General features: G+C 41.8%; 1 protein-coding gene across 1 annotated transcript in view; it reads right to left on the bottom strand.

Moving 5' to 3' along the window:
* The window catches only part of astn1 (astrotactin 1), a 2,273,142-nt gene that overhangs the window by 1,069,385 nt on the left and 1,185,077 nt on the right, over window positions 1-18,680 (bottom strand). The window contains exon 9 of the mRNA XM_067989612.1: window positions 13,625-13,699. Within this exon, the coding sequence (XP_067845713.1) occupies window positions 13,625-13,699 (75 nt within the window). The remainder of the gene's footprint in view (window positions 1-13,624; window positions 13,700-18,680) is intronic.

The raw sequence follows: 18,680 nt of genomic DNA, 5'->3' as shown, positions 1-18,680 counted from the left end.
TTACGCTGTTAAGTACCAGCCCTAACTTTCTGTGGTGAGTTTAATTGGCAATGAATGCGCAAATGCAACAATTTCTTGAAACTCATGAGGAGGTCGAGGGCAAGCTGTCGTTTTCACGAGGCTAATGGCGGAACGGCGCAAATAGTCAAGCAATTGTGGCAATTCGCAATTCACAGCATATCTCACCGCAAATTGCTGGACGATTTGCACATTAATAACAGCATGTGCATTGAACTCACCATTATTTTGCCATCAAATTCTAGCTCATTATGTTACACAACATGCGATACAACATGTCATACAAAACCTTTACGAGGTCTACCAATACTACTTGTGCAAAGCATTGTATAAAAGAGCACCCTTTATAACACCATAACCTTGCAGAACAGTATTTGCTAATAATAACCTGTGCAACCTGTCAAATATAGAATCACATCAACGGTGAACTCTTCGATTATGGTTGTTCTTGAATTAGGGCTTTAGGTTTTTCATCAGATGCATATTTTGAAATTCTGTGAAGTCGGATTCGTTTCATAGAAGTGGTTTACATAGATTCGGGAAATGCACCCTCACTGAAATCATACAGCCCTGTCTATGTAACCCCATAGAGCACTTGCTCAAACATCCTGCCTCAATTCCCATCTCTTCATTATGACACTTTGTACAACAGCATCCTGAGTTCACAGGATGGACAGTGATGTCCTTGACTGAGGGAGCTCTGAGGTTACATGATAGACAGCCCTAAGCCTGATTAATCACACCCCATCGCTAGGCTTGTGTGATCAGCAACCCTGAGATTCCAAACCATGACCATCTGTTCAGAGCAGATAGTCTTATAGCCTATACTGCTGGACCATTGCCTTGGTCTCTTTTAATATGAAGTTAACAGCAGGCTTTCACTGAATTTTAAACAGTTGTCTTTATCCACGTAATTGTTCCTGACAAGGTGTAACGATGATCCTTTATCCCTCTCGCTTCGTTACATACATCAATCACACTGACTACCATGTAAGTTAAAAACATTAAAATGTAGAAAATAACATTCAAATTTATCAAAGGTAATCACGTTAAATTAAAAACCTAGGACTGAATATGATATTAACAGAGTAGAATCATTTCGCAGGTCTAATTAAAAATCAAATTAATTTCATATGCGAATTGCAAACAGTGAAGCTCCTATAAAATTACTTAAAATATGATAGTTAGTGTATTGCCTCAATTCTCATCTCTTCAAAACTTTAGTCACAGGCCATTTTCAAAATAAAGTCTTTTAGTCTTCAGTGTCTCTCTTTCTCATCGTGATGACATTCCTGTTATTGTTGTCACTCAGTTATTTCTGTTACCACATTAGATTTCTCTTATTATGGTCCCCTCTCATCCTCATTGCCGCACTCTGTTTCTGTTTTTGTTGCCAGTCTTTTTGCTGACTCTCATTACTCTATCTTTCTACCATCTGTTTTGCATATCAGTGGCTCAAATGCAATTCTGCTTCTGTCATATCCTTTATTGCACTTTCTTGTAAGCATCTTTTTCAATTCTGCTCCATCTGCTGCTTTAAAGGATGTGTGGCAGACACAGTGAGACAGCTGAGAGTTTGGTGAGTGTGGGAGTTTAAGGGTTAATCTCTTTAAAATCTAGTGTAAATTGCTATCAACTGTTTAAGTTCGATTTTAAAATTTAAGTGTTTAAGTTTCTGTCAGGCTTCAGTAGAACGAGCTGCTGTAGTAAGTTAATTGGTTAGCCAGATTAAACTGGTTTCTAAAGGTGAAGCAGGCCTGACTCATCTGAGTCACAAACCGTGGAAATACAGGGGCCTGTTAGTGCAACTGGCACTGAGTGCGGCGGGCACAGAGTGACACAGCTGAGAGTTTGGTGAGTGTGGGAGTTCGGTGAAGTGGGGGAAGGAGATGCTGCTTTGCCTTGCATTTCCTAACTTTTTCCGCAGAGCGGCGGTGGACCTGAGCAGCAGAAGACCGAGATTGGGGAATAAAAGCAGCAGCAGACCTGCAACAGAGAAAACTACTGTGCGACGTCACAGGTGAGGCAGCAGAGTCTGAGAGGTGAGCACAGTATAAAAGAGACCGAGAGCAGAAGGAGAGTCTGAGAGTCTAAATCAAGTCATGGCAGCACAGCTCGCACCCGTGATATGCTCCTCCTGCACTATGTGGGAAGTCATGGACGCTACCAGTGTCCCTGGCGACCATGTGTGCAGGAAGTGTGTCCAGCTGCAGCTACTGGCTAACTGCATTTCGGAGCTGGAGCTGCGGGTGGATTCGCTGTGCAGCATCCGCGATGCTGAGACTATCGTGGATAGCACGTTCAGTGAGGTGCTCACACCGCAGGTAAAGATTACGCAGGCAGAAAGGAAATGGGTGACCGCCAGGCAGAGTAAAAGGACTAGGCAGGTAGAGTAGGAGTCCCCTGGGGCCATCTCCCTCTCAAACAGATATACTGCTTTGGATACTGTTGGGGGAGATGGTTTATCAGGGGAAAGCAGCAAGAGCCAGGTTCGGGGCACCACGGGTGGCTCTGCTGCACAGGAGGGGAGGAAGAAGAGTGGCAGGACTATAGTGATAGGGGATTCAATTGAAAGGGGAACAGATAGGCGTTTCTGCGGTCACAAATGTGACTCCAGGATGGTATGTTGCCTCCCTGGTGCTAGGGTCAAGGATGTCACGGAGCGGCTGCAGGGCATTCTGGAGGGGGAGGGTGAACAGCCAGTAGTCGTGGTCCATATTGGTACCAATGACATAGGAAAAAAAAGGAATGAGGTCCTGCAAGGTGAACTTAAGTTAGGAGATAAATTAAAAAGCAGGACTTCAAAGGTAGTCATCTCAGGATTATTCCCAGTGCGACGTGCTAGTGAGTATAGGAACAGGAGAATAGACTGGATGAATGCGTGGCTGCAGGGATGGTGTAGGAGGGAGGGATTTCGATTCCTGGGTCATTGGGACCGGTTCTGGGGAAGGTGGGACCTGTACAAGTGGCTCGGGTTACACCCGTGCAGGACCGGGACCAATGTCCTCGCAGCGGTGTTTGCTAGTGCTGTTGGGGAAGGTTTAAACTAGAGTGGCAGGGGGATGGGAACCTGAGAGGGGAGTCAGAAGGGAGTAAAGTTGAGAGCAGCAAGAGAGGGGAAGACCCAAGGGAAATCTACAATACAAATAGTACAAACAGTTGTTCAAGAACAAGTGAAAGGAAAAAACGTAGAGCAGCAGAAAGAAAGTGTACTTTAGACACTACAGATAAAGTGAAAACTAGAAGGCGTAAGGCGATTAACCCAGCATCAAAGCTGAAGGTCAGGCTAGGGTGTGTGGCCCAACTAAGAGTTCTATATACAAATGCACGGAGTATAAGGAATGAATTAAATGAACTACAGGTTCAAATTCAAATTGGAGGGTACGACATGATAGCTATTATTGAGACATGGCTACAGGATGGTCAGGATTGGGAACTAAATATACCGGGTTATAAGGTCTACAGGAGAGATAGGGAAAATGGAAGAGGGGGAGGAGTAGCCTTAATGATTAAAGATGAAATCACTTCAATGATAAAGGAGGATATAACGAGAGGTAAGCAGCCAACAGAGACCTTATGGGTTGAATTGAGAAATAGGAAAGGATCTAAAACTATAGTGGGAGTTGTATATAGGAGCCCTGGCAGCAGCTCTGAAGTGCTAGATTGTATAAATGCAGCGATTAGACAAGCGTGTAGCAAAGCCATAGTGATCTTAATGGGGTACTTTAACCTTCACATAGATTGGGAAAAGCAGACCAGCAACTGTCAGAAAGGTAGTGAATTTCTAGTGTGTCCAGGATAGTTTTCTACAGCAGCATGTCCTAGAGGCAACAAGGGGGCAAGCCATACTAGATTTAGTAATGAGTAATGAACCAGATTTAGTTAACGGCTTAACTATGTGTGAACATCTATCCAATAGCGATCATAACATGATCAAGTTCAATGTAGTGTTTGAAAGGCAAAAAAGTGAATCAGCTGCTCAGATTCTAGACTTGGGTAAGGCCGACTTCAATGGGATAAGACAGAGACTGTCCACAGTAAACTGGGCAAATCTGTTAATGGGTAAAACGACTGATGATCAGTGGGAAATGTTTAAAGAAACATTTAACATGATACAGAACCGGTTTATACCCCTGAGGGGCAAGAACTCTACTTGCCAAAAAAAACAGCCATGGACAACTAAAGAGGTAAGGGACAGTATAAGACATAAGGAAAGGGCATACAAAAAGGGCACAGATCCTGGCAAATGGGAAAGATACAAAGATCAACAAAGGGTCACAAAACAGTTAGTAAGGGCTACAAAAAGAGAGTATGAGAAGAAACTTGCAAGGGATATCAAAACCAATGTTAAGAACTTTTATGGATAGATTCGGAAAAAGAGGGTGGTCAGGAGCAGTGTTGGCCCCTTAAAAACTGAAAGTGGGGATATTGTCATTGACAATGGGGAAATGGTGGACATGTTGAACAATTACTTTGAGTCACTATTTACAGTAGAAAAACAGGATAGCATGTCAGAAATCCCAAGAAAACTAATATTGAATCGGGGACAGGGACTTGATAAAATTAACATAAGTAAAGCAACAATAATGAAGAAAATAATAGCACTAAAGAGTGACAAATCCCCAGGACCAGATGGTATCCATCCCAGGGTTTTAAAGGAAGTAGGTGAGCACATTGCAGATGCCCTAACGATAATCTTTCAAAGTTCTCTAGATTCAGGAACGGTCCCTCTGGATTGGAAAATTGCACAGGTCACTCCGCTTTTTAAGAAAGGAGAGAGAGGGAAACCGGGGAATTATAGTCCAGTTAGCCTAATATCTGTTGTGGGGAAAATGCTGGAGTCTATAATTAAGGATAGGGTGACTGAACACCGAGAATTTTCAGTTAATCAGAGAGAACCAGCATGGATTTGTGAAAGTAGGTCGTGCCTGACAAACCTGATTGAATTTTTTGAAGAGGTGACAAAAGTAGTGGACAGGGGAATGTCAATGGATGTTATTTATATGGACTTCCAGAAGGCATTTGATAAGGTCCAACATAAGAGACTGTTAACTAAGATAGAAGCCCATGGAATCGAAGGAAAAGTACGGACTTGGTTAGGAAGTTGGCTGAGCGAACGGCGACAGAGAGTAGGGATAATGGGTATGTACTCACATTGGCAGGATGTGACTAGTGGAGTCCCGCAGGGATCTGTCTTGGGGCCTCAATTATTCACAATATTTATTAACGACTTAGATGAAGGCATAGAAAGTCTCATATCTAAGTTTGCCGATGACACAAAGTTTAGTGGCATTGTAAGCAGTGTGGATGAAAACATAAAATTACAAAGCGATATTGATCAATTAGGTGAATGGGCAAAACTGTGGCAAATGGAATTCAATGTAGACAAATGTGAGGTCATCCACTTTGGATCAAAAAAGGATAGAACAGGGTATTTTCTAAATGGTAAAAAGTTAAACACAGTGAATGTTCAAAGGGACTTAGGGGTTCAGGTACATAAATCATTGAAGTGTCATGAACAGGTGCAGAAAATAATCAAGAAGGCTAATGGAATGCTGGCCTTTATCTCTAGAGGACTAGAGTACAAGTGGGCAGAAGTTGTGCTGCAGCTATACAAAACCCTGGTTAGACCGCACCTGGAGTACTGTGAGCAGTTCTGGGCATCGCACCTTCGGAAGGACACATTGGCCTTGGAGGGAATGCAGCGTAGGTTTACTAGAATGATACCCGGACTTCAAAGGTTAAGTTACGAGGAGAGATTACACAAATTGGGGTTGTATTCTCTCGAGTTTTGAAGGTTAAGGGGTGATCTGATCGAAGTTTATAAAATATTAAGAGCAACAGATAGGATGGATAGAGAGAAACTATTTCCGTTGGTTGGGGATTCTCGGAGTAGGGGGGCACAGTCTAAAAATTAGAGCCAGACCTTTCAGGAGCGAGATTAGAAAACATTTCTACACACAAAGGGTGGTAGAAGTTTGGAACTCTCTTCCGCAAACGGCAATTGATACTAGCTCTATTGCTAAATTTAAATCTGAGATAGATAGCTTTTTGGCAACCAAAGGTATTAAGAGATATGGACCAAAGGCAGGTATATGGAGTTAGATCACAGATCAACCATGATCTTATCAAATGGCGGAGCAGGCACGAGGGGCTGAATGGCCGACTCCTGTTCCTATGTTTATTTTAATTGGGTAACTGCTGAAAAATATTTCACTTCCTTAGACTGCCAGATTGTCCATAAAAGCTCAGGTATCCCTGGGTCTATAGGTTTTGTTAGTTTTCAGGCTACATTCTGCGAAGCTGTAATGAAACCTAATTACTGTTGAGATTATTTTCCTCCATTGGTGGTAACCAATAAAGTGGAATATTTAAATATCAGGGTCTATTGGTGTGATGATGGGGTTCCTCTCCATTGTAGCATCCAATTGTTTCTTAAATCACTCCAACGTTTTTGTCTGCAAGTTTATTCCACGTTAATCACTCTTTATGTGAAGAAGAATTTCCTGATATCTGTCCTAAAAGTATATTTTACTAGTTGCAACCTATGTTTTCTATTCCTACTCCCATAAGGGAAAGTGAGAGGGCGTTTGGTTGTTTTTTTAAATCATTTTCTGAAGAGAGAAGCGAGACTGAGGGAAAGAAATGGAATTTGCTTTAGAACATAAGAACATAAGAAATAGCAGCAAGAGTAGGCCACACGGCCCCTAGAGCCTGCTCCGCTATTCAATCAGATCACGGCTGATCTTCGACCTCAACTCCACTTTTCCGCCCGATCCCCATATCCCTTGATTCCCCCACAGTCCAAAAATCTATCTATCTCAGCCTTGAATATATTCAATGACTCAGCATCCACAACACTCTGAGGTAGAGAATTCCAAAGATTCACAACCCTCAGTGAAGAAATTCCTCTTTATCTCAGTCTTGAATGGCCGACCCCTTATCCTCCGACTATGCCCCCTAGTTCTAGACTCTCTACCCAGGGGAAACAATCTCTCAGCATCTACCCTGTCAAGCCCCCTCATAATCTTATATATTTCAATGAGATCACCTTTCATTCTTCTAAACTCCAGAAAGTATAGGCCCATTTTACTCAACCTCTCTTCATAGAACAGCCCTCTCATCCCAGGAATTAATCTAGTGAACCTTCGTTGCACCACCTCCAAGGCAAGTATATCCTTCCTTAGATAAGGAGACCAAAACTGTACGCAGTAGTCCAGGTGAGGTCTCACTCAACTCCTGTACAACTGTACTTTCCTTACTCTTGTACTCCAACCCCCTTGCAGTAAAGGCCAACATGCCATTTGCTTTCCTAATTGCCTGCTGTACCTGCATACTAACTTTGTGTTTCTTGTACGAGGACACCCAAGTCTCTCTGAACACGCTGACTTACTCCGAATGCTCACTTGCTAACTGTAAAATAAAGTAGCTTAACGATATGCATCAGGCCTCACTATTTTACTAAAAGTCTGCCACCTGTAAGATTGTGGAAACGCACGCAAGCGATACGCACAAGAGACGCAATATTCAGTTGGGATTACAAGGGGCTCCTATTGTTGGCTGTATATGGTGACACCAGTATTCCTGCCCAGAATGGAGACGATAGGGTAATTCCCCCATTAATCATGCCTGGAGACCGCGCTTACTTTGTTTTGCTGTAAAATTCACGCAAGTCTTGTCGGCCGATAGACCCGCCTCACTACCATCTCATTGGCTGACATCGCTGTGACTATTGACACCATTGTATCACTATGAGGACAAGCTTGCTTAGTGGGGGAAGATTGCTCCTCCCTCCCATCTCTCCTTCCCCCACCAGCGAGAGGCTGATACTGAACTGCTTCTCAATGGGAGGTGCTGAGAACTAACATGTGGTTCAGATCTGCTTATTGGGTGGGTGAACAACACATGGTGCTAGGTTGGGGTGAGGGTTCAGAATGGTGCTTCAAACATTTTTTTTTTTTGAAAACAGGTTAATAAATTTCTACGACTCATTTCAGTACAAATTTGAGTGCTTGAGTGGGGTGCTCCCATTGCCGATCCGAAAAGGCAGAAGCTTAACTCCTTAAGGCCAGAAGTCATCTGAGGCTTTCTTTCTATAAAAGTTCAAAGGGAGGGAGGGGCAAGGGGAGGCAGGTATTGCAGGTAGCTGCAGTGATATAGCAATGAACTGCCCATTCAGAAGTTCTAGAGTTCTTGAGGGGGGGTGGGGTGGGGTGGACTGAAGCATACTTGGGCAGGGGAACACAAGGCTACCCTCTGCAAAAAACATGTCGAAGAAGTGGTTAGAATAGATTCCATCAAATGATCCATCCACTTTGGGTGTTGAAGTCTTTTTGTTCTGCTCTGAGCTCTAAGGTTTCACTAAACTGCAGGTTGCATCACTACAGTTGAGGGTTCCAATACCTGCTGTCCAAGGTTTATCCGCAGTTTAAACCCCTCATTGTTTAAAGAAACTTTTCATGTGATTTTATGCATCTTTCATTTGTTGTGCCTGTGCAAGATGGTAACATTTCTTCAGATAGTCAATATGGTTTTTATTTCCCTTTGATCCCTGCAAGTTTTGTTTTTTAAGCATTTCTACAGTGGCCATTTATTGTAACCAGATCAATCTATATTGTAATCTTCTTAAATCATTGACTAGTAGATGTCTCATATTATTACACATGTGCATTGGAGAAAACACTGTTTTATAATGACAGGAACATTATACAAGTAACACACAGCTACAGCCAATTGGGTTGAATCAAGATCCAGCAGAAAAAGTGGTCAACAAAGCTGAACAATAACTGAAGTCCTGGAATTCTAACAGGGATAGGCCTCTGCGAGAAAACATTTACCTTGGGATTTACAACATTGTATAGAGAACTCTGATTAAGATTAAGTATTTAATTCTGACTTCTCTTTTGCTGCTTCAATACTCTGTATTGTTTAATCTTTGAGTCTTTAATGTTGTAAGTGTTGGGTAAATTTTCAATAAGCTGAAAAATTCAAGGTGGCTATTCAGAATTCACAAAATGATTTGAACAATTTGATTTGTGGGCTTTGGCTACTTACCAGTTTGGAATTGGTATCTTGAGTTAAAAAAGAAACCCCAATTTGATTGCTTAGTTTTCTGCTGCTAATTTATCACTTATTGATATCCATCGATTGAATTGAACGGCTTTCAATTTGTTTCCATTTTAGTCAATTGAACATTTGATTGATAATTAACAAATACGTGTCCATTTCAGCCAATCGCTGATTTGTGACCAATGGACTTGTAATGCTTGGAGGTGTGGCATCTTTGAAAGGCTAGGTGCAACAAATATACACTAGATAAACAGATGGAATTAAGCATGGATTGTTTATTTCTTTACTTACCATACACTGAAAGGCAATTTTCCTATTGGATAGAGTTACCCGTTACTGAGCAGTCCATAGTTAAACGGGATACGAGAAGCAGTTTAGGAAGGGCAAAGTCCTTAATTTTATGGTGAGATATTCTTGTCATTCAGAAATCTGTATCTGTAATATGAGTTTAGTGCAGCTGGAAAAAGCAAAACTATTGAAAGGCATGTCCAGTTCCTCCATTTATATTATATAAAAACCGAAAACGCTGGAAATCCTCAACAGGTCAGACAGAATCTGTGGAGTGTGATCAGAGTTAACGTTTCAGGTCAATGACCTTTCATCAGAACTCCATTATATTGTTGTTCTTCAGCTTGTTTTGGTGAATTTTGTGTTCAAGGCGAGGGATGGTAATGCTTTCCACTTCAGGAATCCTGTATAGTCCCCACCACTTATACCGCCCATGTTTATGGCAGGAAATTGTCTATACCGGGCAATTAACGATAACCATTTTCCATCACCATAGAATCAATTACAAAGACCGCACTCACAACATAAGCACAGTGACTATTTTGGGCAATTCAATGGGAATAGTGGTGTCACTATATGCAGCCTATATTTCACAGGGGACCAGTCAGCAGATAGTAGAGACTTACATCCCATCACTGTGGGCCGGTCCCAGACATAAAAGACCAGAGATAACTCACTGAATCACCCTGTAAACCAATTGTTGTTAACTTATGATTAAAATTCATTACTTTTTTCTTAGTTTTAAAGAAATTGTTTTCTTTCCCCTCAGTTTTTTCCTTTTAGGACTTGCCCAGAAAGATAGCAGAGAACATGAATTCAGCAAACAGAAGATCACATATGTTAATCTATGTTCTGTTAATCTGTGGCAATGTGTGCTGGATATTCTAATGAGCCATGCCATGATCTGGTGCATTTGCTTCTTAATTTTATCCCCCCACAAAAATATAGACTTTTATGTTAAAAAAAAATCAGCTGACTTCCTAAGAAATTTAGTTTTTAAAAAAAAAGTAATCCTACTATTGCTATTGTAAAATTAGTAGATCTTCCATTGCAATTAACGGAGACAGTGAAAAATGAGTGGCAGTCTGAGGTGTGTGATATCTAAACTCTAATTGCAACTTCAAATCTAATTTCATGCAAATAGGTTTCATTTCATTTTATAATCAAAGTTGAAGAAAGGATCTTGCAGCTTTTGATGTAGGATTAAATAAATCTTGGATAAAAACTTCTATCACAAGAATCTTAATGATTTCTTGAACCTTCTATCCCAACATCATTATATTGTGTTGCATAACAAACTTGCGCCATAGTAATGACGTATTAACAGGGTGTGCCATGGTTAATATGTAGATGTGCCAGAAAATAATGGAGTAAGTGAGTTAAGCTATGTGTTGTGTTGTACCATAGTTTGCTGGTATATTTAGACCTTTCTGCCATTAGATTCGCCAAAACTGATAAAAGTCCATTCTCGCCACTCAGTCCTCCACTGCAGCCAATGGTGATAGTCAATTTGTTGGATTTACGCCATTATTCGCAGCGCAGTCAATTAGACATGGGTGACCTGGTAATTAAGTCATTTTTAGCCAGCACATGACTCTTAGCCTAGGAGGCCAACAACAGGATGATTAAAATCAGTGGAGCCTCACCTCAGCAGTCTGGAAATTGTTCCAAGAGTATTTTTTTAAAAATCTCTCATTTTTGGCAGTTAATTCTTGCCAGCTTTGCAATCCAAACTGCTATCCAAAGTGCTGTTAATGTCTGAAGGCAATTACTTTCAGGATCCCTACCTATTTCTATGTGTAAGGAATGTGAAAGCATTATAATGGCCTAACCACTGGGTATTTCCCGGTTTCTGATGAGAAAGCAGGCACGCCACTTGAGGCACCATGACCAGAGACTGAACCGATCTAGTTAATACCACCTCCCACCTCAGTGTGTACAGGGAACAGATGTTATTTGAGGCACTGTTGGATGAGCTTTGCGTGCACGGACAGCTTCAGCAAGGACGCAATTAGACACTTATATGAAATGCTCCATGAAGATCTAAAGCCGCGATCCACCTCCCACAGGGCCTTGTCAGTGGCAATGAAGGTCAATTTCTATGGCATCGGTTCCTTCCAGTCAGGTATTGGAGACCTTTGCAAGATTAGCCAAGGAGCTGTGAGGACCTGCATTCAACAGGTGACAAACGCTATTTTCCACAGGGCCTCCGACTTCATTAAACATGACATGTCCCCTGCGCAGCAAAAAGACAAGTCCATCAAGTTCCACAGGATTGCTGGCTTCCCCAGGGTGCAAGGCTCTGTTGATCAGACCCACGTGCCGCTGAGTGCTCCACTTGAGGAACCGGTCACATGAGGAAGGGCTACCACTCACCACCATGTGCTAATAGTCTGCGGTGCCCAACTGAGGATTCTGCATGTTAACACAAAGCTTCGGGAAGCACTCCCAACAGGGATGTGTAGACACTAAAGATTACTTTTCACAGCCTTTTAAAATATTATTAGCTGCAATTAACTTTTTAATGTTGATTTAGGTTGATTTCAGAAGTTGCAGCTCACTTACCCACCAGTGCCACACCTCAATCTGATTTACGGCACCTGCTTTCAGCTATTTATAGAGTCATGTGGTTGGTCTGTGGGTTAAGACATTGGCTGCGCCGTCCACAAGGTCCCTGATTCACCACGCCATAGATGGATCAACGTTCCAGCAAATTACGGCGTAAATATAGATTGATATGAACGGGGAGCTGAAAAGTCCAAATAACGTTGTGCGTCGCCAAACAAGTCGTCCCAGAAAATTCAAGCCCATAAACTCTGTTATTGACGTTCACGCAATGCTCCACTTTCATGAGTGTAACAATTTTGTTTTGAAAACATTGATTTCCAATACCCTGTTCCATGCTGAAAGGAGCTCTTTTGAGAGTCATTGATTTTTATTGGTATCACTGAGGTTAAACCACCTCACTGTTGTTTCAAGCTACTTTGCTCCTTTCTCCCTCTTTAACACAGTCAATAAGAATTGCATTAAAATAATCAGCAAAATAATAAATAGGGTTGAATGGTGGTTACAAAAAAAAAGCTGGGTGGGAGAGGGGACAGAACTCTAGGGAACACAAGTTGATAGAAAAAGAATCAGAATGAGCCAAACATAGCACAGCTAAACCGGTTTGAGAGGAAATTAGATAGTCATGACCATAGCTTTGGTGGGAGGTAGTAGGATAGTAACTTGTTAGGAAGTGCATGTTGTAAACATTGCCTTGGATATCTCCAAAGCTGTTGACAAAGAAAGATAATGCACCAAAGCGGTTAAGGGCAGAGTTCCAGAGTTGTGCAACATAGCCAATAAGATAACCAATGGAATAGCCATGTCAAACTATACTGGTGATCATAGATTAGGCCATTTGAGAATTAACAAATGGATAATTTGAAAGCACTGCAAGTACAATAGGGTAGTAGTTACAAGTGTAAATAGGATCATCTTTCTTTGGTATAGGGGGAAGACAAGTCAAATTTGCAAGAAGGGAAGACCGAAAGAGTAAGAGAGACAGAAGTGGCAGCAAAGTAAGTTTAGATGTGCACATATTAAAACTGATGGCAGAGATACAATGAGAGTTTGATATTAATGTACATAGAGGTCAGTGTGTTGTTGTTTCATGACAGAGTGACACAATGTCATTTCATCAGATCGAGAGTGATCCCATTTCATTCCACCTGATATAGATCGACCTATTGCTATTCCAACAGAGGTTGTTCCTTTGATAGACATGGAGATTATGACATTGTCATTCTGTGAAACAGGGAGTTTGAACTAGTGTCATTCTATCACACATGGCTCAACTCACTGTTCCTCCATCACACATAGTTTATGTGGACAAATATTTTCATAACTGCCATCACTCGCGAATATGGTAGAAGTTTATTCAAGGCTTGTTTGTCATTAACACAATAAATATTTACTTAGCAGTTCCATTGACACCTATGACCTGTGTAGAATGCGAACTTGCACATGGAATAATTTGGAACTGGTCCTCTTCAGCAATCATTTTCAACATGGTTGTGAAAAATATTTAAGTAACAGGCAGATTGGAGTGACAATTCAATCTGTGCAGAGGCTCATATTGCAAAAAGGGATATTTGATGGGACCCCTTGGTTTCATTGTCACATGATAGATATCTGCACTCTCAAGAGAACTCTACGAGCCCGAGGAACATATTAAGACTTAAGAATAAGTAAAGGGTGGGTTTACCTGAATATTCTGTCTGATGGCTGTTCTCCCATCACTAGATCAAAACCACGCTGAAACACCGTGTATGGCCAGGGACTACACAGAATAAAGAAAGCAAAGGTAGTCATTTCTCAGTCTATGAACTGTATTTAAATAACAAAGCACTGCAGCAAAAACAAATGTTTAAATCCCCGTGGTAACAAAGAGCAGCTTAGTTATGCCTCCATCATTCCATATCAAGCATCAGGGGGAAAAATATATCTAAATAGACTATCATAACAATTTGATGTCACTGGTATTCAATTCCAAGATGATCACATTTAAATAAACTGATGTATTTGCCCTAGTTCCACAGATTTCCCTCTGAGAACAGTGGTGAAACAACATGAATACAATACAACCGATGTGCTTAGTGATATCCTTGTAATTCCAAAGTAATGATCAAAACAATAAATATGCAAATTCAACAAAGTAGTGGCCTAACCAATTTGGTTTTTTTTTTCCCCACTAGCTCTTTTGCAAGGTCCATATGTTGTATATCCAGGACATCAACTGGGTTGTTCCCCAGTGGTGCAATGATCACAGTTTAACACTATAGTTAATTTATTTTGTGATCTCCTGGGCTTCGTAAGAATAGCCAATGCCATTGACAGGTGAAACCGTATTCCAGTAAGGTAGTCACTTTTAACTAAGTTCAAACCAGAAAGTAGTTAAGACTGTGCAGGATTATGGCTTGGAATTTGATGTTTCCTTTGCAGGTGTTGAAGATTCATTAGAAATCTTAATGTTAATAACTAATATATCTATATTACAAAACAGAATTTTGGAGGGAGGGGGGGGTGGGGGAAGGAGAAACTACTATGCTGAAGAACAGACTTTGGACATCCAATTTAAATGTTACACGTTTCTGAATAGTCCACTCAAAAACTGGACAAATGGTAATCCTAATGCTAATAACAGAGGGTCTCACACCATTGTATGTGTCAATGTCTGCTTAGCTCGTTGTGGGTTAGTGCATCCTTCCAGGACTAGAGTACATAATGTAGACTGATACTCCACTATAGTACACATTGGCTGTTGCAATGTGAAAGGTTCTGTCCTTCAAATGAGACATTAAACCACCCTCCATTCTTCCAGTCCTAGTGGTTCAGATGGACCATAAAAATTTCATGACACTATTCCAATAATAGCAAGGCGTTCTCCCAGCCTACATTTCTCATTCACCCAAAGCAGATGTGTGTCTGAGTGGTGTTCAAACAACCCAAAGCACATCACAGAGGCTCATGGGAGGGGGAAGCAATAACCATTCATCTTATTGCTGTTTGTAGAATCTTGTTGTGCAGACAATGGCTGCCATGATTCATATACGTCACGGCACTTCAAAGAATTTCATTCTATGTGAAGCACTTCTGACAGCTGTTATAAGGCGTTGTATGCATAAACTTTTTTTATCCCCGTTTTCAATCTATCTCTTGGTTATTTTTTTTAAAATGGACCTCGGAACCAATTTAAGACAGATTTTAAACAATCTAGGTCCCAAATCTAAAAATCAATGATGGATTGGTATAGGTAACAGAATGGGAGGGGATTGCATTTGTAGAGCAACTTTCACTACCACCGGACATCCCAAAGTGCTTTACAGTCAATAAATTATTTTAAAAAGTGTAGTCTATTTTTATAATTTAACTTTATTGCTATAATGTTAGTGGTAAAAGTTATTCCTAACACTCTAGAACATTAGTTTAATATTAAATTAGCCTTGACCTTGTTGTGAGATGAAATTTCCATAAGTGACTAACAGAGGCAGTGGAGGTGCCAGCAGTTTCAACAGTTGAATAAGCAGACTGGGTTTAAGAGAAATTTAGCTGTTGATGTGCACCAAATTGGGAAGGGGATGTTCAGATTCAGACTTGTACAAATCAAAGGTCATGGTATTTGTGAGTAATAAATGCAGCTTAACATGATGGCAGCTGAACTAAAAGGAGACTGAAAAGATTGGAGGATCTGCATGAGAACCAGAAGTTACTTCAGTCTTCAATGATGAGCACATCTTTGGAAAGCAATGCTGAATTAGCAAGCTCAAGCAGGTGAGAATGAGAAAAGTAAAGGCAGGTCACAGACAGATGAGAAGGTAAGTAAAGCAAGCAACACCTGGTTGTGAAATGCTAATGGCTTATATAAACATAAGAACATAAGAAATAGGAGCAGGAGTAGGCCAATCGGCCCTTCGAGCCTGCTCCGCCATTCAATAAGATCATGGCTGATCTGATCCTAACCTCAAATCTAAATTCATGTCCAATTTCCTGCCCGCTCCCCGTAACCCCTAATTCCCTTTACTTCTAGGAAACTGTCTATTTCTGTTTTAAATTTATTCAATGATGTAGCTTCCACAGCTTCCTGGGCCAGCAAATTCTACAGACCCACCACCCTCTGAGTGAAAAAGTTTCCCCTCATCTCAGTTTTGAAGGAGCAGCCCCTTATTCTAAGATTATGCCCCCTCGTTCTAGTTTCACCCATCCTTGGGAACATCCTTACCGCATCCACCCGATCAAGCCCCTTCACAATCTTATATGTTTCAATAAGATCGCCTCTCATTCTTCTGAACTCCAATGAGTAGAGTCCCAATCTACTCAACCTCTCCTCATATATCCGCCCCCTCATCCCCGGGATTAACCGAGTGAACCTTCTTTGTACTGCCTCGAGAGCGAGTATGTCTTTTCTTAAGTATGGACACCAAAACTGTATGCAGTATTCCAGGTGCGGTCTTACCAATACCTTATATAACTGCAGCAATACCTCCCTGTTTTTATATTCTATCCCCTAGCAATAAACGGCAACATTCCATTGGCCTTCTTGATCACCTGCATACTAACTTTTTGATTTTCTTGCACTAGGACCCCCAGATCCCTTTGTACTGCAGTACTTTCCAGTCCCTTGCCATCAAGATAATAACTTGCTCTCTGATTTTTCCTGCCAAAGTGCATTACCTCACATTTTCCAATATTGCCACTATACCAAGGTAATGGGTGACCCATTAGTGAGCTATGTGGACAATTAGTTGTGTAGGAAGGATAATGTGCTTCGGCATGTAGTGCTATCTTCAAGTATATATGGGAACTCAAGAAATTCCAAAAACAAAAGAATTTAAGGATTTGTATAACAAAGGAAATGGAAAAGACTATTTCTAGAAAAACAAAGCAGGAACATAAAGTGTCAACCAAAAAATGTTAAAAATACTAAAAAGGTAAATACAGCATAGAAATTCCTGATCAAAAGCAAACTGAGCAATGTGAGGCATTTGCACAGCCACTTTGAATAAATTATCTATTGTGTGTGAAGTACTACCCACACAGGAGTGCTTACATGTGAAGCAAATCTGGCAGGAAACTGAAGAATGTATTTTCAGGGCTACATCTTTTATTGCAAAACAAGGGAAGAGGTTTAGAGCTGGCAAATTCCTGGAAATAGAAGTTTCTCACCCACGCATATGCAGACTCAAAGCTGTTGTGCTTTTTCATGCTGCCCTCTTTAGCACCCTGGAAAACAGTGATCAAATGAACCTGGCAGGCAATAGCTTACAGGGAGAATGCTGTCAGTAACAGTCTGAGGACCTGGCTCCAACTACAGCAGAAAAAGGCATACCTAAAAAAAAAGCTATCCAACAGTTTTCTGTACCAAGGCACTGCCAGATTTTTACTATTCACCAGACCAAAGCTTTCATACAATCTCAGTCCTGAGACCCCTATACATAACCATCAGCAGAAAACCTGCACCGGCAGTGGAGCAGTCAACCTGCTGCACTTCAACTTCCCAGGCACACCACTGTGAAATCAGTCCTCCTGTGTAAAACAACAGGATGAGTGTCAGCAAGATATTTCACCGTGGAGGATCCATCAGCAAAGCTAGGTCCTGTCTCCATCTAATACACCCACATACATACATACATACATTCTTCAGAAGAGGTCCCTGGTAAGGATCAGGAGCTAGCATGGTGGTAGGTTATGCTGTTCGGCTTTAATCTGCAGTAGCAAGACTTGAGTTTACTTAACCCACAAGTCCCAAGCTACAGAACGACATCCATCAAGCAGGCTAATCTATTGGACAACAGCTGATTGATCAGTTTCTTTTCAACAGTTTACAGCTGTCCATGTACTTATCCTGCTGGATGCACATTAAGCTAGGGATTCCTGAGTAAAATCAATTGAAGTGTAGAATTGACAACAGTTGAAACCTATATTAGTTGATTGATCCTTTGTCAACCCCCTTCTGGTGATTACAGGTAACTAATGATCTGTGGAATAACAATCTACACAAATAAAGTACCTTCCTTATCTGGTCAGAAAACTACTTAGGACAGGGGACAGCTCTTTGAATTGCTTAATTGAGATTTAACAGAAACTATGGGCCCGATTTTACTAGGGGTGCGGGTTCTCGGCGGGTTGTCTATCGGGCGCGTGGAAAACGCGGCCGGAGAATTGAGTGCATCCCGCGCGCGATCGCAGGATAATTGAGGTAATTACCCGGCCCTTACGGGTTCTCCGCTTCTCAGCTGCGTGCCGGCGGCCTGCGCATGCGCAGTGACGTCTGAGCGATGTTGGAGCTCTATTTAAAGGGGCAGTCCACCAATGCCCCTCCAGCTGCAAACAAGAGGTAGTGTAACATGGAGCAACCCAGGGGTAAGGCTGCCCCACGATTCTCAGACCACTCACTGCAGCTGCTGCTGGACGGGGTAAGGAGGAGGAGGGAGACGCTGTTCCCCAGCGACGGAAGGAGGTGCCCTGGCTCCGCCACCAGGAAGGCATGGGAGGAGGTGACGGCGGAGGTCACCAGCAGAGACAACACCACCAGAACTTGGATCCAGTGTCGCAAGAGATTCAATGACCTCACCAGGTCCGAGAAAGTGAGTACACTAACCCACTCTCCCACACTCCGTCTTCCACATCACCTCAAACACCTCACAACCCCTTCTGCACTGACACCACAGCGCTCCCGCAACAATCCTCACAGCCACTCAACTATCATCCTCACCGTGCCTGCACGTACCCACCGTCCCTGTCCCCACTCGACCACTACCACA

Source organism: Heptranchias perlo, chromosome 9 (genome assembly GCF_035084215.1).
Source record: "Heptranchias perlo isolate sHepPer1 chromosome 9, sHepPer1.hap1, whole genome shotgun sequence".
Lineage (NCBI taxonomy): Eukaryota > Metazoa > Chordata > Chondrichthyes > Hexanchiformes > Hexanchidae > Heptranchias > Heptranchias perlo.
Note: the sequence above shows the minus strand (reverse complement) of the source record. Positions and strands in the feature narration are given on the sequence as shown.